The sequence below is a fragment of the Ostrea edulis genome, chromosome 10 (assembly GCF_947568905.1).
Source record: "Ostrea edulis chromosome 10, xbOstEdul1.1, whole genome shotgun sequence".
Taxonomy (NCBI): Eukaryota; Metazoa; Mollusca; class Bivalvia; order Ostreida; family Ostreidae; genus Ostrea; species Ostrea edulis.
Genome location: NC_079173.1, coordinates 33,772,732 through 33,798,282, shown reverse-complemented (window position 1 = coordinate 33,798,282; position 25,551 = coordinate 33,772,732). Strand labels below are relative to the sequence as shown.

At 37.1% G+C, this 25,551-nt stretch overlaps 1 protein-coding gene across 3 annotated transcripts; it reads left to right on the top strand.

Moving 5' to 3' along the window:
* The first annotated feature begins 302 nt into the window (after positions 1-302).
* On the top strand, positions 303-22,074 carry LOC125665858 (uncharacterized). 3 transcript variants are annotated; one of them, XM_056151065.1, is made up of 3 exons: positions 303-627; positions 18,604-18,667; positions 19,707-22,074. In XM_056151065.1, the coding sequence occupies exons 1-3, from the start codon at positions 617-619 to the stop codon at positions 21,390-21,392; spliced, it is 1,761 nt and encodes a 586-aa protein (XP_056007040.1). In that variant the 5' UTR covers positions 303-616; the 3' UTR covers positions 21,393-22,074. The 3 variants fall into 3 exon arrangements, with proteins under 3 accessions (XP_056007040.1, XP_048754723.2, XP_048754722.2); XM_048898766.2 differs by lacking the exon at positions 303-627 and adding an exon at positions 4,038-4,348; XM_048898765.2 differs by lacking the exon at positions 303-627 and adding an exon at positions 16,894-17,350.
* The last annotated feature ends 3,477 nt before the right edge of the window (positions 22,075-25,551 follow it).

Here is a 25,551-nt window from a genome sequence, read left to right as displayed (position 1 = left end):
CCAAATAGTTGCAGCCGAATTTGACTCTTGCGTTAATTTCTTTATGTGTACGTAATTATACATTATGAAAATTTTATGGTAGGCAGATAGACAATGGAAAAGTGTCAGAAAAGTTCACTTTAGCTTTCAACGCAGGTCAGTTAAAATCTACATTTAGTGTTTCCATTTCAATACAATTCTCGGTAGCGATTGGCGTATGAGAAAAGAGATTTCGAAACCCGTTGCGGAGGTCACGGTCTCGCGGGCAGTCTTAGAATCACGTGGAATCTCGCGGACAGCTCTGAAATCACGTCGAATCTCGTGGACAGCTCTGGAATCACGTCGAAGGCCACCAGTTCTAACCGTGATTGCCCTCCATAATGAAATGTTAATGTTTCATTAAATGTATCTTAGTGTATTGATTTGTCTGCCTTTGAGCACCCGCGATCTGAAGTCCGATATTAAAGCTAAACAACACCTACCTTAATAGAAATAGATTAGATGTGACAGGAAAATATCAATAATGGGTTTTAATTCTGTTATCCGGCGGTAAAACACAGCAGCATTAATGTGAGCGGTTATCTTAAAAGATCCTAGTAAAACTACAATTCTGAGGATTTTCGGGTAGAAAACACAAATGGATCGAAGGTATGTAAATTCTGAAATCTCATCGATTTGATTATTCCAGTTAATCATACTTCGATTTTTAAAACTTAGGCTACATGGAAAACATGAAAATTCACTTTAAATTTCATTTTGTACTCTACTGAAATAAAAATGAATTAGTACAAATGTGATTGTTTGTAGTTAATTTAATTTGATTATGTTCAGTGCACAATGTCTACATATGTATTTAGCATTTTAAGAAAAGGAGCATGAAAAAAAAAATGAAAGTACATCAATTATTGAATTGAAAATCATGACTGAAAGAACTTCAGCATTAAAACTTCAATTTCAAATCATAATTCATTTGTTTTTTTTAAAGTTTTGATGGTTAAGTGACATTAATTTTTAACAAGACATGCATGATAATATATCGATTATTCTTGAATGCATAAATTTTGCACTTTGTTGATAATTTTGACACGGTATGTTTGTCAGAATACACACACAGATTGATGCAAAAGCAAATTTCGTATTTCTAGAAATATTTGAATTGGAAACTGCCCCGATGTGAACAATCGCTTGATTTTTAAGATACATATTTTAATGGTAAATGTTTTTCACAAGTGATTGATTTCGTAAATGTAAATAAAACCATATAGGCATCGTCCTGCCGCAGAAAAAATATTGCATAACACTGTCAACACTACGCCAAGGATTCAATCATTATTTGATAATAACTCTCTCTCTCTCTCTCTCTCTCTCTCTCTCTCTCTCCATTTTTACACCTTTAGGTCTTGTCACCTATAAGAAGCCCCATGGCTATTTTCTTTTCCTTGAGGAGGGTGATGGTGGGGGGGGGGGGGGGGGGTTGTTCCATGCATGTACCAGTTCAGTTATTCGTTAAATGATTACGCTGCAGTACTCGTCTGCCATGATCGACTGGTATTCCCAGAAGCTGTATTAAGGAATATTGAAATCCGTTACACTCAGCGTTAAACAATTCTAACCAGTAGTCAATAAACTTTGTTTGCTTTATATCAAATACAGAATAGGAACCAAGTTTGACGAGTAGATTTTAATTGCTTTAGTCAATAAAACAGTCAATATTTCTGGTAACGCATAAGCAGTAGAGATAGATCAAGATGAAAGTGTGGGGGTTGATCTAAGAGGATGGGGGGGGGGTGATCTGAGAGGGTGTGGTTGATTTAAGAGGATGTGGTTGATTTGAGAGGGTGGGGTTGGTCTGAGAGGGTGGGGGTTGATCTGAGAGGGTGGGATTGATTTGAGAGGGTGGGGTTGATTTGAGAGGGTTGGTGTTGATCTGAAGGGTAGGGTTGATCTGAGAGGGTAGGGGTTGACTTGAGAGATTGGGTTGATCTGAGAGGGTTAGGATTGATCTCAGAGAGTGGGGTTTATTTGAGAAGGTGGGGGTTGATCTGAGAGAAGGAGGTTGATTTATGAAGGTGGGGTTAATATGAGAGGGTTGCGTTGATTTGAAAGGGTTAGTTTGAAAGGATGGGGTTGAAGTGAGAGGATGGGGGTTGAGATAAATGGGTGGGGTTGATATTAGAGGGTGGGGGTTAAACTTCAGGGAGGGTGTGGTTGATCTGAGAGGGTGGGGTTGATCTGAGAAGGTGAGGTTGATTTGAGAGGATGGGGTTGATCTGAGAGGGTGGAAGTTGATCTGAGTCGGTATTCATAGGGATTGTCACCATCAAATTGGCATTATATATATATACCCAGGTATAGTGTCATATTTGAAACATCTACAGTACATTATCGAATTTAATATCCGAAATGTGAAAATGATCTGGACATTAGGAACGATGACTTATGTCACTGTATGCTTATGTTTGAGTTTGATGTTAGAGAGAGCAACAGCAAGTGAGCGAGAGAGAGAGAGAGAGAGAGAGAGAGAGAGAGAGAGAGAGAGAGCGAAAGAGTGAGAGAGAGAACAAGAGAGAGAGAGCGCGCGAAAGAGTGAGAGAGAGCGCGAAAGAGTGAGAGAGGGAGCGAAAGAGAGAGAGAGCGAAAGAGAGAGAGAGCGCGAAAGAGTGAGAGAGAGCGAAAGAGTGAGAGAGAGAGAGTGAGAGAGAGAGAGAGCGAAAGAGAGAGAGAGAGAGAGAGAGAGAGAGCGAAAGAGTGAGAGAGAGAGCAAGAGAGAGAGAGAGAGAGCGAGCGGGCGAAAGCAAAAGAGAGCGAGAGCTAGTGAAAAGAGTGAGAGAGAGCGCGCGATAGAGAGCGAGCAAAAGAGATTTAACAAAACTGAGCGACTGAGAAAGAACGAGAGAGAGAGAGAGTGTGTGGTAGCGAGAGAGCGAGCAAGAGTAAGGGAGAGAGAGAGCAGAAGAGAGCAAAAGAGGAAGAGAGAGTGAACAAGAAAGAGAGCGGGAAAGAGAGAACGAGAGAGAGAGAGAGAGAGAGAGCGATAGTGAAAGAGAGTGCGAGAGAGAGCGAGAGTGATAGCAAGCAAAAGTGAGAGAGCAAGTGAGAGAGAGAGAGAGAGCAAACGATACAGAATGAGCAAGAAAGAGGGCAAAAGGGCGAGAGAGCAAGCAAGAGAGCAGGTGAGAGGAAGAGAAAGCGAGAGCTAGCAAAAGAGAGAGAGCGCAAGATAAAGCGAGCAAGATAAAACACGAGAGAGCGAGTGATAGCGAAAGAGCGAGAGAGCGAGCGAAAGATTAAGAGCAAGTAAGAGAGAGAGAGTGAGAGAGAGAAAGATTGAGCGAGCGAGAGAGAGCACGAGAGATAGCGAGAGAGAATGAATTAGAGCGAGCAAGACAGCGAGAGAGAGCAAACGAGAGAGAGAAAGTGAGAGTGAGTGAGAGAGAGAGAGAGAGAGAGAGAGAGAGTGAGAAAGAGAGAGCAAAGGTGCAAGAGAGCAAGCGAGAGAGATAGAGAGAGAGAGAGAGCAAGCGAGACAGAACGAGCAAGAGAGAGCGCGAGAAAGCGAACAAGAGAGAGCAAACGAGAGAGAGAGAGAGAGAGAGAGAGAGAGAGAGAGAGAGAGAGAGCAAGCGAGGGAGAGCGAACGAGAGAGTGCAAGAGAGAGAGATAGCGAACGAGAGAGTGCAAGAGAGAGAGATAGCGAGAGAGACCGATAGCGAGAGAGAGAGAGAGAGAGAGCAAGCGAGAGAGAGAGACCGATAGCGAGAGAGAGAACGAGAGAGAGATTGAGAAAGAAAGAGAGAGCGAGAGAAAGTCAAGTTATAAAAGGTAGATATACATGTGTATTTATGTGTAGTTTAAGTTTTGAATAAACAAAACAAGAATACTTAATATTTATCTACATATTGATTGTTGTCTTGACATTGCCCTCGTGCCATGCTGTGCGAACATAACTTAAAACAACCGGCAATTTGTATACATTATATCTATAAACAGAGCCTTCGATAAATGGTATTGATTTAAACAGCAGGGAAAAGAATTCCGAATCAAAAGACAGTCATATCAATTTTATAGACCCCAAGGTACACAAAAGCGAGATATACCTCAGCGAAAATCGGGGAGGGCCGGCCGCATATGTACATAGGAAAATTTGATTACAGATTTAAGACTGTGACATATTGCCTGAGTCTTTCTTAACGACGGGGCTTAAAATCTCAATTCGTCGGTCATCGTTAATCCATACAGCCCATCGCTTCCACTGGACAGTTAGGAAATTCCAAGTTTTCTAAATGATTCTGAAGTAATTTTCTGCGAGGGGCATATGTGAGTGTGTGGGTACAGCGATGAGTTACCTGAATACTTACAGAAAACTGAGGTAAGAGAGCAGGGGGTGGGTTGGGGGTTAAAATATTGCCATGAGGCTGCTTCTCTTGCCATGCAGGTGTAGATTCAAATATGATTACCATACATTCAAGCAGGAATAGAAAGCAGGGGCGGATCAAGGAATTTTTAAGAAATGGGAGAGGGAGGTTCTACCAGTAATATTTCTAACGGGGGGATTCCACCCTCAAATGTGTTATTTTTACCTTTAATAACAAAATTTTCTGACGAGAGGGGAGTTCCGATCGACCCCCTCCCCTGGATCCGCCACTGGAAAGCATGTCAACACTTGTTAAATCATTAGTCTTATGGTTTTTTCCTTGAATGTCGAAGAAATAGCCATGTCCACTGTTAAAAGTTTCATACACTTGAATATGATATGAAATACTTTATTGCAGAGTACACCCATATGGGTCAAGCAAACAAATGAACAAATTAGTAACAATAACATTCAGATAATATATATAATGATAAAATGCTTTAGACTGTCTGAACGGTGTCTAATTTCAACCTAAAGGGACCAAATTTTCCTTCTTCATTCATTTCACATGCAAATAGCATCAACGAGGCATGGAAAATTGATCTCTATATATGTTATGTACCCTGTATATTTAAATGTATCACTCAGCAAGATGTATCAATGTATTGGGTATTTTATTGAGTTGATTATCGGTGCATAACGTCATCAGTAAAGGCCTATGTAAGCCTTTGACGTCTTTGAAATCCACACCATTGATAAATTACCTTTAGAGTGCGACATCTCGAAAAAGACGCACGTCAAACGAACTTAACAATGAGATGAAAATGATGATTTCGTCTATTACGATCTTTAATGGTACATGTACATGAAAAGAAAGGATAACGAAATATCTCATCGGTATTTTTTTCTTAAAATCACCAGTCTCTAATTTCAGTATTTCTACAGCAGAGGAAAAACAGTTGTCGTTTACCCTATTGAATATTATACATTTATTGCATGATAGTGAGGGAGATATGAAGATTTATTCACCCAAGAAAAATCATATTCACCGAGGGCAACACCCGATTATCGGTGCTGGATTCAATAGGAAATTTATGTTTATGAAGATAACGTCAAGATTCAATGTCAAATTAAAAAGGATGGTAAATTCGTCCATGAAAAACCGATAGGTAGATCTACGCTAAATAATGAGACAGCCGGAGGAACTTCCTTCTCTTTCAGCAGTGAAAATAAAATATGCTGAAGATAGGAGATAGTTTTAATCCCAGATAATCCCCCACTACGTGCACTTAACACATTTATAAATCTGAATAATACTTTATTCAATAGATCTGGTTGTATAAACAAACTTTAATGAGAAAACTAAATGCATATTAGTGTTCTTAAATAAATCTTATGAGACATTAACATTTTCTTACACAAAATGGCTTGACAACTTCAGAAAAGAAGTTTCTGTTACGATTAAGCTGATTATAGAATAAATTGCGTGCGGTCTGAAGATTCTACAAAAGGGCGCTTTACACTTGGTCGACAGGCTAATGGTACTATTGATAACTAGGAGAATTCCTTGTAATGACTAACATTTTCGGTGATATAGTTCGAAAGTTCTAAACTGATAAAAGTTTATTTGTTAATTAAATGGCCGAGTGTCCTTTCACTAACCCCCCCCCCAACCGATAGTAACGCCTCACTACCCCCCCCCCCCCCCACTGAAAGTAACGCCTCACTACCCCCCCCCCCCCGATAGTAACGCCTCACTACCCCCCTAACCGATAGTAACGCCTCACTACCCCCCCAACCGATATTAACGCCTCACTAACCCCCAACCAATAGTAAGGCCTCACTACCCCCCCCCCCCAACCGATAGTAACGCCTCACTACCCCCCAACCGATAGTAACGCCTCACTATCCCCCTCCCAATCGATAGTAACGCCTCACTATCCCCCTCCCAACCGATAGTAACGCCTCATTATCCCCCTCCCAACCGATAGTAACGCCTCACTATCCCCCTCCCAACCGATAGTAACGCCTCACTACCCACCCACCCCCAATTTCTTCTTATTAATCTATCGTGTATATGGAGTTGGTTTATAAAGGGTTTTACTGAAAATAATTACCTTTTGCACTTAGAATACTACATGTTAAAAAGAAATATACCGGTAACATAGAATTTGAGAATTCCAAAGAAGAAACTAGGAATATTGTCAGTGTTTTTTCAAATTCTTCAAAAGTTCCAGACTCTTTTTCAAAATTTAAATCATTTAAAAAAAATTATTTGTCAAAGTACTAAATCTTCAAACAAAATTACGAGTAAATTGATAAAGACGTTTTTAACAATTGGCGTTTTGTTTGTATATCAAGCAAAGTAATGGATTTACAACATTGGAATTAGTTGCAGATCTCTGCCAGGTGTATCATATATTGCAAGTATGATACTGACGATAGATTGAATAAAAACAGAAACGGTAAATCCGTGCAGATTTAGACCCAACAATGCACCCGCCACACCGAAGCCCCCTACCCCCTAGCGTATGAATATTGACAAAAGCAAATAAGCACGTGGTCACTGACAACACCTGTGTAAAACATTCTTGTACTTTTACATAACCTGACACATACACAGGCTAGTTTTTCTGATCAATCATTTGTGTTTTAACGGCAAAATTTTAAAGATATCTTCCAGCATATTCCTATTTTAAAAAGTTGACACTTTAATTTCTCCGAGCGACAATTGATGTTACCGTATCTTTATCACATTAGGGATTGACCTCGGACTTGGAACTCGGAGACTAGCGATAGTTTCATCACAGAATGAAGATTCCCGTTTGTACCCGTGCTTGTCAGAATTATACGTGTAATTTGTCATTTCTGAATAGAGAACTGTTGTCTGGACGATCGTTCGATATTCAATAGTGAACTGTGAACTGTCTTCCGAATTTTTGATGATCAAGCGGTTGATTCAAGCGTACTTATAGACATGTATTGACTACTCGTTATACGCAATGCTGACATAGATCACAACGTCAAGATTTCAATATACATTGTACAAAGCATGTTTCCTGTGCTGCATTTTTTTCTTCTTCGGAGTAACATTATGTAAGCTCTCAGTCTGTAAGCAATGCGTTCAGTGACTCGCACGTAAAGAAAAACGGCCTGAATATTTTGTCCAGTCAACAGGTCGCTTACAAACTCTACACTTGTAAGCATTCTTACCACAGGTTTTAAAATTGCAGTAAATTTATTATGTTGAAGAACTACTTGATTTCTTGCCACGATGTTGAAGTGCATTTGGAATATATATATCAACCGTCTAGTTTAAAGTCTTCAAAGGTTTGTAATCTGTAGTGGGCACGCTGCAATACTCATAAGTTAGAGAGAGAGAGAGAGAGAGAGAGAGAGAGAGAGAGAGAGAGAGAGAGATTAGCGATGGCAATTATTTGAACCGCGTTGTGAGGACTGAAGGACACAATTTCTTACAGTTACATCCGCTTAAATGTGGCCCATATAATTTGCAAGGTTTAGAAACAAGATATTAGACTAGCAATCTAATTAAAATTAGATCCTATGATCTGCTCATCTACTATCGCTACACATAGCCTATATGTAGCGATAGCAGATGAGCGGATTATAGGATCTAATTTTGATTAGGTTGTTAGACTAGTGAAGTCAAGTGGTGTGGGGGCATGACCCTACTGAAAATATTTCTTGAAAATATGTTTTTTTTCAAAATTCGATAGAAAGTATTGGATAAAATTCTTATAGGTGTCCCTATAACTATCTAGGATACAATCTAATTAAAATTAAATGTTAGATCCGCTCACATACTCGCTACATAAAAGTAACGAGTATGTGAGCGGATCTAACATCTAATGTTGATTAGATTGTCTAGGACAGTGCATTTTATTTTACCTTCACAACAATCTATGTGTGTATTCTATCCTAGACATTTGCAGGTTTCGTCAGAGAGAGAGAGAGAGAGAGAGAGAGAGAGAGAGAGAGAGAAACAAATTTGCAATTTGTTATCCTTGGATACCAAAAGGAACATGAGTGCTATAACTCACGTGAAGTGGCCATTCAAATTTACACCAGACATTAATAAAAGTATTGGGTTATTGGAGTGCTCCTTCACTCGACAAAAGAGTGAAATATGACTTTAATAATTCCCGGTCTAAGTTTTCCCGTGGTACAACATTTGAAATCGCAAAACTTTTCTGCAATCAACATCAAAACGTGTGATGTACAAGCATTTCTTTTGGCAAGAGGATATTTTCTTGAGAGAAAAAACCCAATTCCTCGTTTTCTACAAGGGAGTGTATCATAATTAGGATTTATCTTAATTAAGGATGAACAATAGATAATAACCCCAAAAGTAGTACTTCATTTATCGCTTTAAATTAAGAACTAGAAATTATCGATGTAGGTCTTCCGTTTCTAACCTGTATATTAGTTATCTAGAAACAATACATGTAGTTTAAAGGAAAATGAATTTATCAGAAATAATTCTTCTGTATGATTATATTGCCTAATAGTTCTCTTTGTGTCTGATTATAAGCTAAGAATGACAAAATCCATATTTTATATACTTAGAAAATATGCTATGTGTCCTTTAAGGTGGGTTTGGTTTGAAAACAATCGCTTAATGTGGATTCTAGATAGGCGAGTGCCTGCTGTTAAGTCAAGATATATAGAGATATGTAGAACTTACGCTGACTCGCTGTTAAGTCAAGTTCTATAGAGGTATGTAGAACTTACGCTGACTCGCTGTTAAGTCAAGTTCTATAGAGGTATGTAGAACTCAAGCTGACTCGCTGTTAAGTCAAGTTCTATAGAGGTATGTAGAACTTATGCTGACTCGCTGTTAAGTCAAGTTCTATAGAGGTATGTAGAACTCAAGCTGACTCGCTGTTAAGTCAAGTTCTATAGAAGTATGTAGAACTCAAGCTGACTCGCTGTTAAGTCAAGTTCTATAGAGGTATGTAGAACTCAAGCTGACTCGCTGTTAAGTCAAGTTCTATAGAAGTATGTAGAACTCAGCTGACTCGCTGTTAAGTCAAGTTCTATGAAGCCCCCAGAAGCTCCTGGATTTAATAGATTTTACAAGGCTTGAGATATGTCGCCTACGTAGTCATTTTAACTATGTTAATATGTCAGTCTTAATGAGGTGAAATGACACAAATTTTAAGTTTAAATATATATATATAAGTTCTCCCAATAAAAGTAACAATAAAGCAAAATATCTTGTCATTTATTTATCTGAAAATGGAAACAACCATTGTTTCTTTTATCATTTATTTTTTTTACTAAACAAGAGTCCGTGATTTACTTTTAATGTGAAAATTTTAGGGAGGGGGGGGGGGCGCACTGATAGAAAGTACCGATGTAATCTTATATTGACCTAATCTTATTTTGACCCATGTACCGATGGGATTTTATGTTGACTCGTGTATCGATGGGATCTTGTATTGACCTAATCTTATATTGACGCATGTACCGATGGGATCTTATATTGACTCGTGTATCGATGGGATCTTATATTGACCTAATCTTATATTGACCCATGTACCGATGAGATCTTATATTGACTCATGTACCGATGAAATCTTATATTGACTCATGTATCGATGGGATCTTATATTGATTCGTGTATCGATGGGATCATGCACTGACTAACTGTTTTGTTTTTATTCGGAATTTACAACCCCAAGAGTCGTTATAGAGAGGTATGTTAAGCGTGATTCCACCGTTTTCTCTCTGAATTCGATGATTCAAGATCAGGCCATGCACTCAGTTCATTTACTTACCTTGGAGTACAGTCTTCAATCGAAAAATTTAATATAGAAAGGTAAACGACCTTGCATTCAAATTTCGCCTGTCTTCAAAACTGTTATCATGGTATCGTCACCATTGTTCGGGTGTATTCCATGGGATTAGAATTTTATCCCGCGGTTATTGATCACCTGTAATGCCGAATTAGTGCACTGTGATTGAGGACAACAAGGTGGTTCCCAGAATGAGTAGGCAAAATATATGTATATGGAAAAAGTACAGACCACAGGTGAAAATAAGCATACATGTACACCTATTGATATCATGCAGCGGTCGTATGTGTGCTGTATGTCAATGACTGTATACCATTTACTCCTAGGCCTTCGTTGTAGATTGAATAGAAAATATTACAAGGGTATTTCATTGACGGGGTTCGAGGACAACAACTGTTTTGTTTGGCCTGAGGACGAATATGTTGCCCGAAGACGTAGGCTGAAGACACATATCCGTCGAGGGTCAAACAAACCAGCTGTTGTCCGAGGACACAGTCTATAATTGATTTGTTATATACCTTCATTTTTTTTGGTTCTGTTTTACTAGATGCATATTGTTTGTTGATTCAGAATATTCAACAATACAGTGTGATTGCATACACTAGTTTGAAAGAAAACATACCCAATTACCTAATCAACAATCAATAATTACATGTTTCGTGTTTCTTCTAGACTGCGTTATATCCAAGGAATCTTTTATTTCATCATCAGTCAAAAAAAAAAAAAGAGAATCACGTGACTTGTGTAGCCAATAGAAATAGGACAGAGTAATAGTTCGTAATCTGTTGACCGTTCAATAGACTATGGGTGTCATAGTTGGTTTAACAGTAAAACTGTTGACTCTAAATCGTGTTACTTTTATAGAGGACAAAAATTAATCTTGTACCAAACCGCTATACTTCATATGCAAACATCAATTTTGGTATTCATTTGATTTTGGTTAATGGTTAAAAATAATCCAACATATGCTGATCAAAATTAAACTCAAATCAAAAGACATCGATGTATATATTTAAAAAAAATGTTTTCATTAGTAAAACACTTAACAGAGAGATTATGAAAAGAGTTTAAGCACTTATTTAAAAGCTGTGGAAACAAAACTGTTTCTATGACAGTATACGGAAACATTTCATAAATTGAATTAAACAGTGCGGGCATAAGGCGTGTATTTCATTTTGTTTTGAAAATTGCAATTGACATGTTAACAGATGCATGAAATTGGAGATGGAAACCCAGTATATTTATCTAAGCTGTACAAACACCATTGCTGCTTAACATTAATGCATCAGAACAGCTGTACCGCAGTGACAGAATAAATGTCGAATGGCCTTGCCCACCCGCAATATGCTCAATGGTTCTCATTCAAATTCTGGCGTCAGCTTCTGTAGGGATTTCACTAACAGCTCAATACGCTGTCTAGGAGGGGTTTGTTCTAAGTATTTGTACATATAACTTTACAAAAAAAACTAATAGATTGTTTTCAGACTTTCAAGTGAATGGTTTTTTCAAAGCATTTCAATTCAAATGAAGATAGCGTAATTTCTTATGGACTATTATCAACGTTAACACGATTTTCATATCTTTTAGATTAATGATATCAAAGGCTTTGTTCATTTGAAAAACTCACTCTCAGATTAAAACTTTTAATTTTTTTTCCTTCTGAGTAAATATTCGAAGGGGGCTAAATGGTTACTAATAAGATTGGCCGTTATAGCTAACTAGAGTATGAGATGAGTTTGCAGTTTGCAAAACAAACATTCATTGTCGAGATTCTGTAATGATTTGTAGAGAGTTTATTCTGATATTAAACACCATGTCGATTTCTAGAGAATTGAGTGAAATGAACATTTCATGAAATATAATGATAAATGCATAAAAGTTAGCGAATCTATTAGAAATATACTGGAATAAAACAGATTTAGGGCACTCATAATTCATAAAGCGCACACCTGGAATTTACCAACACCATTCTACTGAAGATGAGAAGGGATTTGTTTTTATAATAACATATTATTGACAATTGAGTATATATCCATAAGGTGGGTCATTGAAAAAATCTTCTCAAGAACCACTGTGCTAGAAAAGATTAAACGTATGCAGTGGCGCAACCGGCGTCCCCCCCCCCCCCCCCATTTTAAAATTTTCAAACTTTAGGTAAATCGTGGTATCTTGTTTAGAAAAATGTACTAAACAATGTAAGAAGCAATAATTTCTTCCACTCCCGGAGAAATAAATGACAAAATCTATTGATTTCTTGAATTACCTTATTGGGAGAACTTAATTTTTTCCAAAAACCATTAAAATTTGCGTCATTTTATTAATTTCAGCTCATGCAAAATGATAGAAAATTGTTTTTTGTACAAAAGACTAAATAGGAGATATATTTCAAGTCCTATAAAATCTGTAAAATGCGGGGGCTTTGCCCCCTGGGCCCCCACCAGGGCTTCGCCCCCCAGACCCTCTGCCTCATAAAGTGGCGCCCCCGTAACCGCAATTCCTGGATCCGCCCCTGGTATGGGAACTCTTCTTGATAAAATGTAGACTAATATCTACAAATCATGGTCCCAGTGGATAGGAAGGGGTCAAAATAGGATATCAAAGTTTTTACATGTGAATACATGTATGATTTAGGGGCAGGACAATGGTGAGTCATATCAGAGTATACAAACATCCTCAGTCAATGCAGATTCAAGTGTATTCAACCCCCCACCCCCACCCCCACCCCCGGTGTAGGACTGGGACTCAGTAAGGGATCAAATTTTACATGGTACATCTGTTGCATGGAAAATAATCTTTAAACCTTTTCTGAAGAACAACAGGACCATGGTTAGTCGTATTGATATACAAACATCTTCATGGAGGAATTACAGATTCAAGCTTGCTCAAATGATGCCCCCCAGGCGGTACATGTAACGTACAGGAATAAATTCATTATAGTTTGAGTTCACTATGAATAGTCTAAAATTTTACCTTTGGTCAATGACATACTTATAAGCAGGAAGTATCATAAATTATGTTTGTCTGTCTGTCTGGCTGCCTGTCTTTCTGCCTGTCTCTCTGTATGTATGTATGTGAGACAATATATGCATTTGACATGCCTGTAAAGATACTTGTACATCACAAAGATTAGCCACGAGCACATCAAGTACTAACTGCTAATATTTGATTCAAAATGGTTAAAAGTTATATTTCTTAAAGATTTTGGTAATGAATTCAACAGTTTTGCAGATTCATATCTAAAAGATTCCAACCCATATGTTGTTGATTTCAAACATTTGAAATTCATAATCGGTAAATTATCAGGACCCGGATAAAGCGCTCATTAAATTCTCTTTAAGAGCGGCTACGGACACGAGTGTACTGTTTGAATAGCTGAAATGTCAAAAGCAGTGTAATTTTTTCTTTAAAGGTTTATAAAAAAGCTTAACTAAACGGGTAATGAGGCAATTAATTACACTAAAAATCCCAATTCATAATTATGATAATCCCGCGTACACCCTTGATAATAGAGAAGTTAATCAAAGCGTCCTCAGCGATCAAGATCCACAGGGATAACGGCGATAGCGGAACTTTCTAATGAAAATTTCTCTATTGAAATAAAAAACCACCCATGAATTTTATACGAGAGTTCGAAAAATATAAAAGAAAGAAAAGAAAAATACGTTTTAGTTTAATTTTCCTTATCAAATACAGACGAAGTGAAATGCGGAAAAATGTTATTGGTTTTTTTTAATGTTACATAAATCCATATCTACAAATTGATTTTTTTTCCCATTTACTTTAAAAGTGCACATACAATAAGAATAAATAACGCGGCGACAACGGGAGCTTTTAAAATACTTCTTCGTAATTATTACAGGTGTTATTGATGACATTTCGTCTATCGCCTGAACATTATTATTTATACTACATTCCTTTGAATAAAAAAAGCTGGAGGTTTTGTTAAATAAACAAGCACCACAAACGGATGTGTTCATCTCCTGTCGCGTGTGTGAACTAGAAACCTTACGTAAGTTTGAATAAACAGCCTGTACCTTCCACAAGGGAAATTTTTAATCCAAAACATATGTAATGAATTTAGGCCGTCAGAATAGGTTTGAAATATATAAAATTCCTTGGTTCATGTAAATTTTCAGTTTCTAAGAGTCCAATGAGGAATTTAGTGTAATCTTTCAGTTCCTATCATTGGGTCAAATGCTGTCTGACGTGTTTCATACCGATTGTTAGGTCGTTCTTGGCACATTGATTTTGACTACGGATAACTCCGTTTACCTGATTAGGATATAGGGCTCACAGCGGGTGTGACCGGTCGACATGGGATGCTTACTCCTCCTAGGCACCTGATCCCACCTCTAGTGTGTCCAGGGGTCCGTATTGCTTATAGGAGTTGTGAGATTGATCACTGTTAGTTATCTTCACCTTCCTGAATCTTATAAGGTCTTTATTTTTAGTTTGTGAGTCTTATAATGTCTTTACTTAATCTGCACCATTGCCTACCTTAGGTAGAGTATTCCAAATAAGGTTGTTTTTAAGTTACAAGAAATGTCAACTCTACTCAGTTTTCTTTGCCGTGAAATAAGCACAGACCCGTGCGTGTAAAAAGGATGTAGCATTAACTAACGAAAGTATATAAAATTGCTTCACGCAAAGTTGGATACATGTAGTGTAGAGCGGTTCAGATACAATTACATTAAACTTCTGAAAGAATCGCGATTAAAAATGATAAAACCATGGGGACTACCTAAGATCTGTAATATCGAATTACGTAAATTAAAAGATTTATGTTTAATATATATTGAGCTTAATTCGAAGTTTGTAACACTGGCTTGAGTTTTACTAAACTTCTTAGGTTCAAAATTTCAGCGTAAACTTCATTTACGATAAAATATCCGTCTTATTAAATTTCTTAACTTATATGTTACGTTAAAAATCTTCGTTAACTTAACAAGGGCTATCCAAAGTTGAGATATTGCTATGAATTTGTTTTCTGACACCTACATAAAATGGCTACCCTCACGCTGTTAGGACACTGAGAGAGGAAAGGAAGACAAACCTCCTCCTCCTCATCAGATTTTTAACAACTTAAGAACACATTTAATATTGTAAAACGGAAGCGTCCTATCAAAGTTATAATTTACGAAATTATTTTTTCAGATTTTTTTTCCCGCAAGATAAAAAGTTTAGTAAATCTTGCGCCAGTTGTCTTTGAATTTATGGTAATTCACGCTACTGTGTACTTTGTTCAAGGAACAATCTCACGTCAATACTCACTATCTTCATATTGAAACGAGATAGATTAATAAAGGAAGATCTTCAAAACGTGAGCCAATCTTTGCGAAGGTTGGCATTTATGCATAGAATACATGAACAACAAAAGACAAATTGAAAATTATTCTAATATTTATCTATCACCCTCTTCCGTGACTTGGGAATACAAAAGATCAAACACTGACCGTGTACCATATCTTTCCAAATTTCTGCATGACATGTTTGCTGTACAACAATAGGATTACAAAACGATTTTTAAGTTAGTCTAGAATAGCTCTGGAACAATTCCTTAAAAGAAAAGAGAAAGAAAAATTCTCACAATCTCGACGTTTCAGGGGGTAAGTTCGCTCTTTGGAAGTTCTATACGTATATCATATAATTACATAATTAACTACACGCTCTTGGGAACGAGCAGTGATGTCACAGGGGATTATCGTAATTTTACTTGGGCTTCAGTTGTTTCTCCATTTGACGAGCTTCATCAAGCATGCTAACGTAAAGCGGCGCAGTTCATACCCTCATGTATTTACAAACATGACATTTACCGGAGTTTCCTTATTTGTAGGAACAGCAATGATGGCTAAACTATTCATTTGTAGAAACAGTAATGATTGCTGAAATATTCAGTTGCAGAAACAGGATTGAACTTTGCGTGTAGAAAATATGAGATTTGTATGTAAAAATAACGGGGAAAGTAAATTGTAAAAAGGGGAGTGACCAGGGCCCCTGCCTACCCCAACCTATACGTTGTAGATTAAACAGTTCTGTTTGTTGAAAAATTCAGTTGAAGGTTGCTTGTATATTTTCAACTGGAAAAATTAATGGTTGCTGAATATATTGTCGTGGATGGAGAAATGTATGGCTATCAGTATCCAATAAAAGAAAGGGAGAAATTCAGGAATTCAATTTGTCGTAAGAAGAATTTGAATCGAAGAGTATCATATTCGGGGTGGGTGGGGGTGGACAAGGCGATTATTTCACAGTGCAATTTTGATGCCAGAATTCCTTTTTTTTTTCCAAAATGATAATTTTTTCTGTAGATTAGATGTCATGAGTCATGACAGTCCACACGCATTATTGTGTGTTTGATGATCGAAACCTATTACACTATAAATCTGTCAACTACATGTATCTCAATCAGGTCGAGGTTGACATAAAACGATGCGAGAAAATCATGACAAGGCTTACATGTAAGTGACATTTTAAATAAGAAAAGTTTGAAAAGAAAATGTTATTGTTCCGAGGAGCCAAAACTCAGAATCTGTAACCAAAAGTACACAGATGTAACCGCCCTACTGCAATGCCTCATAACATTCTGATTATCTATTATGCATACATTAAACCCCTTTCCCAAATCAGACTAGTCATCAAGAAATCGACAACTAACTGCGACACAGGGAATACTTTTGAGTACCGAAATCAAGATTTCTTTTGCTATAAAACTTTCCTCGACATTCATCAACGTCTTAAAGGACCGATAGTCGCTGTCTGACTTGAAAGAGGTGTTTACTTTATGAAATTGATCAGCATTCAACATCCAGATAATAAAAAGCCTAGATATGTCTGCTCAAGTTTAATAGATTTGTGACGGGTTTGAAAAGGAACTATTTTTCAAATATTTAAATATTGTTAAACTTACGAGAAACGTCATTTAATTGGTAAAGGTATTGACGAGAAATTATCTGCTTGATCAACCTTAGGAAAGGAGGGTTCTATGAATATAAAGCTTGGAGATATAGATTGTGGTTTTCATTTGAGAAAAATTTATCGTCTGAATACGTTTGCAGCGATTGATGGACGTTTTAAGGGGAACAAAAATTAATCCATCTTCATTTATAAAATGCTGTAAATGAAAAGTTATGGTGAATATTTTGGAAGACATGCACACTGTAAACAAACCGGGATCTTTACCCAAAATTGTTATTACAAGGTAAATGATATATTTCTTGTTATTTATAAGTGTTTGTTATTACAAGGTAAATGATAAATTTCTTGTTATTTATAAGTGCTTGTTATTACAAGGTAAATGATAAATGTCTTGTTATTTATAAGTGCTTGTTATTACAAGGTAAATGATAAATGTCTTGTTATTTATAAGTGTTATTACGAGGTAAATGATATATTTCTTGTTATTTATAAGTGTTTGTTATTACAAGGTAAATGATAAATGTCTTGTTATTTATAAGTGTTTGGAATGATTTTAGGCTATATCATGTAAAGGTGATAAAGAAGAAGTGTACAGAGTTGTAACGATGTCATTCTTTATTTAGAATTGAAATTTACAATTTTTATATGCCATGCAACAATTTGTAAATGCCATGCATGTATTGAAAATTAGACCAGTATGCCAAAAATTCTATATCAGGCACGAACATTTAAGATCTCACTTTTTGATATGAAATTCACATCTCTCTCGCTATATTTCTCTCTGTCTATTGCATATTTTATGTAATATGCAGATTGAATGTTTGAGTAAGCAGAGAACCTACAATTAGTGGTACTTCATTTACTGTTCCCACGAAGAATATTTGAAGAAGTAAATTGGGTACAGTCATCACATGTTTATTCAAGCCCTCAATCTATAATTTTCGTATAGAAAGAATCCTGCATTTTTTTTCTATTCACTAGTAATTATTGTCATACTTCTAGAAATGCAGCAATAACACAGGTATGACACTGCGGTCTATAGACATTGTCTATTTTGTATAATAGTGTAGTCACAACTAGAAGATAGAATTAAGTTTTTCATGTGATAAAATGCCTGAAAGAAATGAATTCTCAATTTCATAAAAATTTCCTGCTATTTATGTTTCTCCGGTAAAAAGTGTTTCCAAGGCTACTGGTGTGACGTAACATTTACAAAACGTCGACCTTCACGTAATTTGTTGGACATCATGTCATAAAATGGATGTCATTTTGTGATCTTGAAGTTAATGTGCAATAATTTACAGTTTTACCAACACATGGCGGTTAGAAGAACATAGTACCTTTGATGATAAGTTTTACGACCCAGCACCTGAAATCGTTATTTTCACAATATGAATGATTTGATTTTTCAAGTGGAGGAAAACAAACAGAAAAATTATAGGAACACGGAACACAATCTTCCCAAGATTCTATAATGTACCTTGTTCTCTTGTCACATATTTATATTGCTAAATTTATATCATTATCCATTTTCAGGGCTTCCGGGAGCAACCCGTTTGACCCTCATGCACACAGCCAATATGCTGGAGAAAAACTGCAGGTAATGACAGGGATTTGATATGACATAAGAATACAACTTCATGTAAAAGGAACGAAACGTTTAACAGATTTTCATTTGATGATAGTACATGTACACATATAAAATAGCGAGCATCATTGGATAAGTTTCACTTTGAACTACCGTTGCCCAACTTTCTCAGTACCCCTTGCTTGTCGTAAGAGGTGACTAGATTGGACGGTCCTTCGGATGAGACTTCAAAAACGGAGGCCTCATGTCACAGCAAGTGTGGCACGATAAAGATCCCTCCCTGCTCAAATGTCCGAGCATAAGCCTAAATTCTGCAGCCATACACCGGAAATATCATGACATCTCCATATAAGTGAAAAATTCTTGAACAAGAAAAATTCTTAAACAATACCCAACCAACCATCCAACCTAACTGACAGACCTTAAGCTTTGTATCAGTCACGGGGCAGACACTCTGATCCGAGGTGTTCGACTGCAGTCGTAGGGGGGGGGGGTGTCGTGTCTAAGCAGCAAGAATGACCAGCTCGTCATGCAATACGAAATATATAGTTACTATGTCCAATAAAACATTATACAGAACTCCGCGCGGCAGTCAGAGAAGATTCGTGTGAATTCTGTGATTGCATAAGGGACTCCAAACCGTGATGCTCTTATGCTAATGTAAAAAAAGATATGGGTGCCATCCGATTCTTTGGTCACAAAATCGGACGGTATCTTAGCGACCTACATAAGCCGTGCATACCACACGAAGACGGTTGTGGCCGCCTAAAGTTCCTTCGCCACATCTTAAACATCCTTGCTAAAAAGCCCCCAATGTGCCTTAAGACGAGGAAGAAAAACCCAAGGTGCCTGTACGCTAGCCGAGGCACATTTGCGTGCGCTGTGAAATTTGGCCAGTTTTGAACTGCAAGAATCCCTTCCCCTTTATATACAATGCATAGATTATTCAACAACAGTCTATGTCAGTTGCCCAGTGCAATTCAGTTGATCTCGATAGAATATAAATGTATTGCTATTAACAAAGAAACACTTTTGTCTTCTCTTTTTAAAGGTTCGCATGGTCACCTTGGACGAAAAATACAGAAGCCACCTCCTACATCAACAGATCAAGGCTTTTGAAGAGAAGGTATACACATCATACGACAACTTCAACGTGGACATAATGCTGAAAATGTTCAGAGAACTAGCCAGGAGGTGCAAGGGAAGTCGCGACATTTACACAATAGGAGGGATACGCCAAGCTATTAATCAGGAAATTCGCAAACTACGCATGCGCAAAAGAAACAAACGACTTCCTGTCTCCGAGGACATTGGCAATGAACATGACGATGTGATGGAATATTTCAATTGGTTTTTCAAGAACTTGTCTTATCTTCGAGAACTTAGAAACAATTTCGTCAGTCGTATCTTCAATCCATTATTCAAATATTTTTATACTGTTTCGCACGGAGGACCAGATCGGGAACGCTCCACAGATTCAGCTATGTCTATGTCAAATCTAAGCGTGGCATCCCACCGTTCTTTCGACAGTGGAATTACAGGTATTTCCGGTTGGAGTTCCTTCCGGTTTTCGGATACGGAGAGCCAAGCTTCAGGGGATGACAATATCCCAAGCGCCCGGAAACAAATGATATCAAAAGCTGCTCTTCAACTTCTAGGCCGAGAATTGCGAGATGTAAGGAACTTGTATGATACCACCGAGCTAGAAAAAACAGCACAACGACTAGCTCTAGTCAAAGAACAACTAGACTATTTGATAGACAACGAAGAGGCTATCAACCAGGCGTTATTCAGTCAGGATAGTGAAAGGGTTGTCAGCCACCTTAAAGTTAAGAACTCTCGGACTTACACACTGATGCGCCTCATACCTGATATTCTAGTTAAATGCCAGATTTGTGCATGGCTGGCACGGAAGTGGCTGGACATTGATGACAAGAAAACGAAGGATCTGAAAGAGAGGCTTGGCAAATTAGTATCGCTGGAAGACCAGCTGTCCAGAAGACTTAAGATGCTATCTGTTGACATCCAGAAACACGAGAGAAAGCTGGAAAATGAAACCAATGAATTACAAAAGCTTTTAAAACGAGAGGAAAGAACCAGCGAGCTGGAAATGACGCTTCATGGTTATGAAAATCGGGAAAGAGATTTAAAAGATTACATTGAGAAATTAGAAAAGGAAAAATTAGATCTTACGACAAAATTAAATCACGCAATTAAGGAAAAGAAAACCGGGGAGTATAAAACTCTGCAGACGATGTTGGACAGAAATAAATTACAGCTTTTTGCAATGGAGCGACAGATGGGAACAATGAGCTACCACAAGAACATCGTTCAAAACGATATGCAGGTAGAATTAGAGGTGAAGACCAACATCATCCACTTCACAAACGACGTCCAAGACCAGTGCGAGGAGCTGGAAAAGATGCTGGAAACCGAGAAAAAAGAGAAACGGACAATACAAGCCGCTCTTATCCCTATTGCCCAAGATACAGAGCAAATACGGGAACGTTTGCGCGATAAGACATATCCTGTAGAAGACAATGAAGGTATTGTTGCGCAGTATATCGGAAGTAGTCGGATTCCATTATCCACCATGAGTGTCATGGAAATGAAGCGAAGATTCGCGGCTGATAATCCTAATCCAAAACACGTACCAGTCTTCGAAAGTCCGCGAAAAGTTAACATATTCAAGACCGAGATTCAGCCGTTTCCGAAAACGCCGGATTTTGATTGGTGAACTGCTGGTACGCTTTCAAGCGACGAAGACATTTAACATCGATTACTTTCAAATGTTTTCAAAGCTGGTCTGAAATACATGTACGTGTAACCATGATGATGCAGATGTTATGTTTACATGTACATCAGAAAACAGTGCAAACATTGAATTGTTGCTGTCATTGTGGGTACAGAATTATATCCAAAAAACGTAAATGAAGCTATCAAGTTTGGCATTCATTTTAAGAGTTTTATGATTTTCCACAAATTAAATTGCATGATTATGTTAGTGCTAAAACTTCCATACAGTGTACAATTCATATTTTACAATCCTTGATTAGGGTCCATAAATCCAATTAGTGTTTATGAACCATACACCTCACCATTCAGTAACAGTGACCCCACCTTGTAGAATTAGACTGTTTTGTGTGCAGTCTTATCAGAGCTATACGATGAAATTGGCATTAATGAAATGTTCGTTGAATTCTTTGATGTCGATTTACCATGCTTGATACACATTTTCCTTTCAGGTGCTTGTAGATGGCTCTTTCTCTCGCTCTGCATTTAAACGTCATTAGAAAAATCATATCAGCCCGTGTTACAATAAAGATTTTTAATAGGTCTAGTACATGCACATTTTATGGACATAGGACAGCATTTTTATTTCCTTGTACTTTTCGTTGAATAAATGATTGATAATTGGTTTCCATTTTGCTTTAATTTACCGAGTGCCGTTACCCACATCCTTGAACGGTTAATTTGATGGAATAGTAGTACCCTTTATGTTTGACAGCTGTTGTAAAGTCTGTAGAAAATGTCTTTTGACCTTATGTCCTTCATATCATTAAAGTGCCGTTATCAGTCAGATGTCCTCGTTTGTCATGATAAAGATTTGTAGAAATGAAAGAAAGTTCAGAAAATCATGAAAAATTAGTATACAATACAGGTTAGTTCAAACGTACTGCATTTGACGATTGATTACTTTACCTAGCAAACAATCCCCCTCCCCACTATTTTGACGACTACGCAATGCAAATAAAATATATTTTGGGTGACTGCCCGACCCCCTGCCCCTATTTTTAGAAGTACATGTGTAATAGTGAATGTAAGCTTGAGCTTTATCTGGTAAAAGATCACCCTTCTGCGATATTCAACAATTTTTCAGTTATATGGTGGCGCCCAGTTTTTATTGGTGGAAGAGAGAACCCAGATACAATGTAGCTGGGAAGAGACCACAGACCTTCCGAAAGTAAACTGGGAAACTTTCTCACCGGCGCGAGCGGGATTCGAACCCGCGCCGACCCGGACAGTGTGTGTTAATTGTTTTGTTAAATAAAATCATTGCCGTGCACATACATCTTTTCATAAAGTGATAGAACACAAACATTGATTGTAAACGAAAGTGAAAATATTTTACAATCAGGCATCGATAACAGTTCTGCAACTGAATACAGTAGGGAGAAGATAAGGCTGCTTTCAAGCAGACACTGTATGTCTTTCATTGAGTTTAAGATTAGTTAAGTAAGTTAGTAAAGTTAAGAATGATATATTCAAATTGTTAAGTAAGTTAGTAAAGTTAAGAATGATATATTCAAATTGTTAAGTAAGTTAGTAAAGTTAAGAATATATTCAAATTGTGGCCAAACAATAACGGCGTAAGACCTGTGAAGTCTATCGAAATAATACACTGTAATATATTTGATCACGCATGTATATAAGGAAGGATTAGTGCCTGAGAATAAGGACTTCGTATTACTTGATATATTGCATTTAACTTTCCGTGAAAATAAATGATTTGGCGATTCTTGAACTAATATTCTAATAGAACTATGACGAAAATATATCTGATATGAACTAACGAATTCTCTGTTTGCTTTGTGTAAATGAATGAAAGGTGAAGATAACGAACAGCGATCAATCTCATAGCTCCTATAAAGGTGAAGATAACAAACAGTAATCAATCTCATAACTCCTCCTATAAAAGTGAAGAAAACGAACAGCGATCAATTTCATAACCCCTATAAAGGTGAAGATACCGAACAGCGATCAATCTCATAACTCCTATAAAGGTGAAGATACCGAACAGCGATCAATCTCACAACACCTATAAAGGTGAAGATACCGAACAGCGATCAATCTCACAACACCTATAAAGGTGAAGATAACGAACAGCGATCAATCTCATAACTCCTATAAAGGTGAAGATAACGAACAGCGATCTAATTCATAATTCCTACAAGCAATACAAAATAGAGAGTTGGGCAAACACGGACCCCTATTAAACAACGAACGAGTTAACATCATTTGCATACTCACGTGCTACATTTATGCGGAAATACGTCATTTAAGCAAGACGAAGGAAGAGGTAATCAGATATTTGAAGACTTCAAGAGAATGGTTTCTATCGATATCTGGTACAATGATATTTGACATTTACCGATAAGTGATCACCCCATGCAGATCTGCTGGCTACCATGGATAATGTGACCTTTGATCTCGAATTTTACCATGCATAACATTAATGTTCTCACAACTGTTGAAGATTTTATGGGTAAAATCCTCAAGCTCATGTGTCGTCCGCGTGTTCATAGGGTGTGACCTTGAAATTCTACAGATATCTAGTTAAGTATAATGTGTATGTATGCATGTACATTTTGTTTTGCCATGCCTTAAAGATTCAGAAGTAAAGCTCATAAGATGGTGCTGTATATGCCCTCTCTTGTTGGAAATTGTGAACGAGTCGACTTTAAAGCCCTTGAGGCCTTTGATTTAAAAATCTTGTAGCATTTTCAGTCTTAGTTGCAAGTTCTTTTGTAAAACAGGGCCTAGGTTGTCAATTTTTTGTAGTTTCTTTTGTGTGAATTTAGACCCCCACAGAAGGTGTGTTTCTGAAAGAACCCTATCGTAAATTGTTCTTAAGATCGTTAATTATCAAAATATCACAGATTCGTATAGGGAAAGGCCTGTCCCGAAGGATTTTGAGGCCAAGTTCATGCCAAAATCGGTGCTTAGATAGGGAGAACACTGCTTAGATCAATTCTGAAAGTTAATTTCAGCATCGAAGATAATAATACTTAGGTTCAAATTAGAAATTTGAAAAATGCAAACATATAATATTATACACTAAAACCTATAAAAGTTAATATAAGAATGTGACATTTCGCGGAAAATTGTTCTCCCCATAGGTCAATGCCTTTGTTACACTGACTTGATCCTTTCGACATACAGCTATATGCCTTTTTCAGTTTATAAATTGAGCCAGACGTAGGAAATGAAATTACTGAATTACAACCAATCATCAAAGTAATCATTATAGTATATTACAGAACGTTAAAACATACGTATGTTGTATTTCTGCAATGTATGGATGCGATTTATCTGAATATTGTTCGTAAATGAAGTCTTGGTGTTAAAACATTTAGTTTTGTGAAATGGTTTATCACTGCTTACATTGTGTTGCAGTAAATGAATGAATTACAAGCAACTTGATATAGGGTTCAATTCTACACCATATATGTTATATACACGTGACTACTCTTCTTTTGAAACGGCATATATATATTCATTCTATCAACATATACTTGTATTTTCTTTTTACATAAAGTGGAAGGATATCGTGTTAAAAATATTCATAAATATTCAATATGAAAATTTTATCGATTATATTTTATCGCAGCATACACCTTTTATAAATATACAGTCGAGTGATCGTACATGGAAAAAAAATCTCTAGAATATCGGCCGTTCAAAAGGTTGAGCGGGATCTTATTTAAAGGGAAAGGCAACCTCCAAAATTATACATAATAAAATCTGTTGATATACGGCTTAGATAAGCTTCAGTATTAATTTGAAAACGTTAAAACTTGAAATTCCCGCCATCTACAGAAGCTGTCATGATGTGGAACTCTTTTGTATTCAAGACCACAAAAATCAATAATTTTGACGTTACACCGTCTGTTCCGGTTTTGATGAGATATATGCATTATTACATACAGTAATTTGATCCGAAGAGTCGGATCACGTCGAGTTGACAGGAGCGGATCATCAGATCACACTGTCAACGAGACGTGATGCAACTCTTTGGATCAAGTTACTGTAGTAATAAATCTATTAGATACCCCCTTCTGCATTTAAAATCTACATTTATAAGATAATAAATGTAATCCAAATTATCCAAAACA

What these genes read in the sequence shown, in the direction of transcription:
- LOC125665858 (XM_048898765.2), top strand. Translation starts at nt 17,280, where the DNA reads ATGGTGAATATTTTGGAAGACATGCACACTGTAAACAAACCGGGATCT. An exon ending in CCCAAAATTGTTATTACAAG is followed by an intron (nt 17,351 to 18,603) that starts GTAAATGATATA and finishes ATCCATTTTCAG; the next exon opens with GGCTTCCGGGAGCAACCCGT. An exon ending in ATGCTGGAGAAAAACTGCAG is followed by an intron (nt 18,668 to 19,706) that starts GTAATGACAGGG and finishes CTCTTTTTAAAG; the next exon opens with GTTCGCATGGTCACCTTGGA.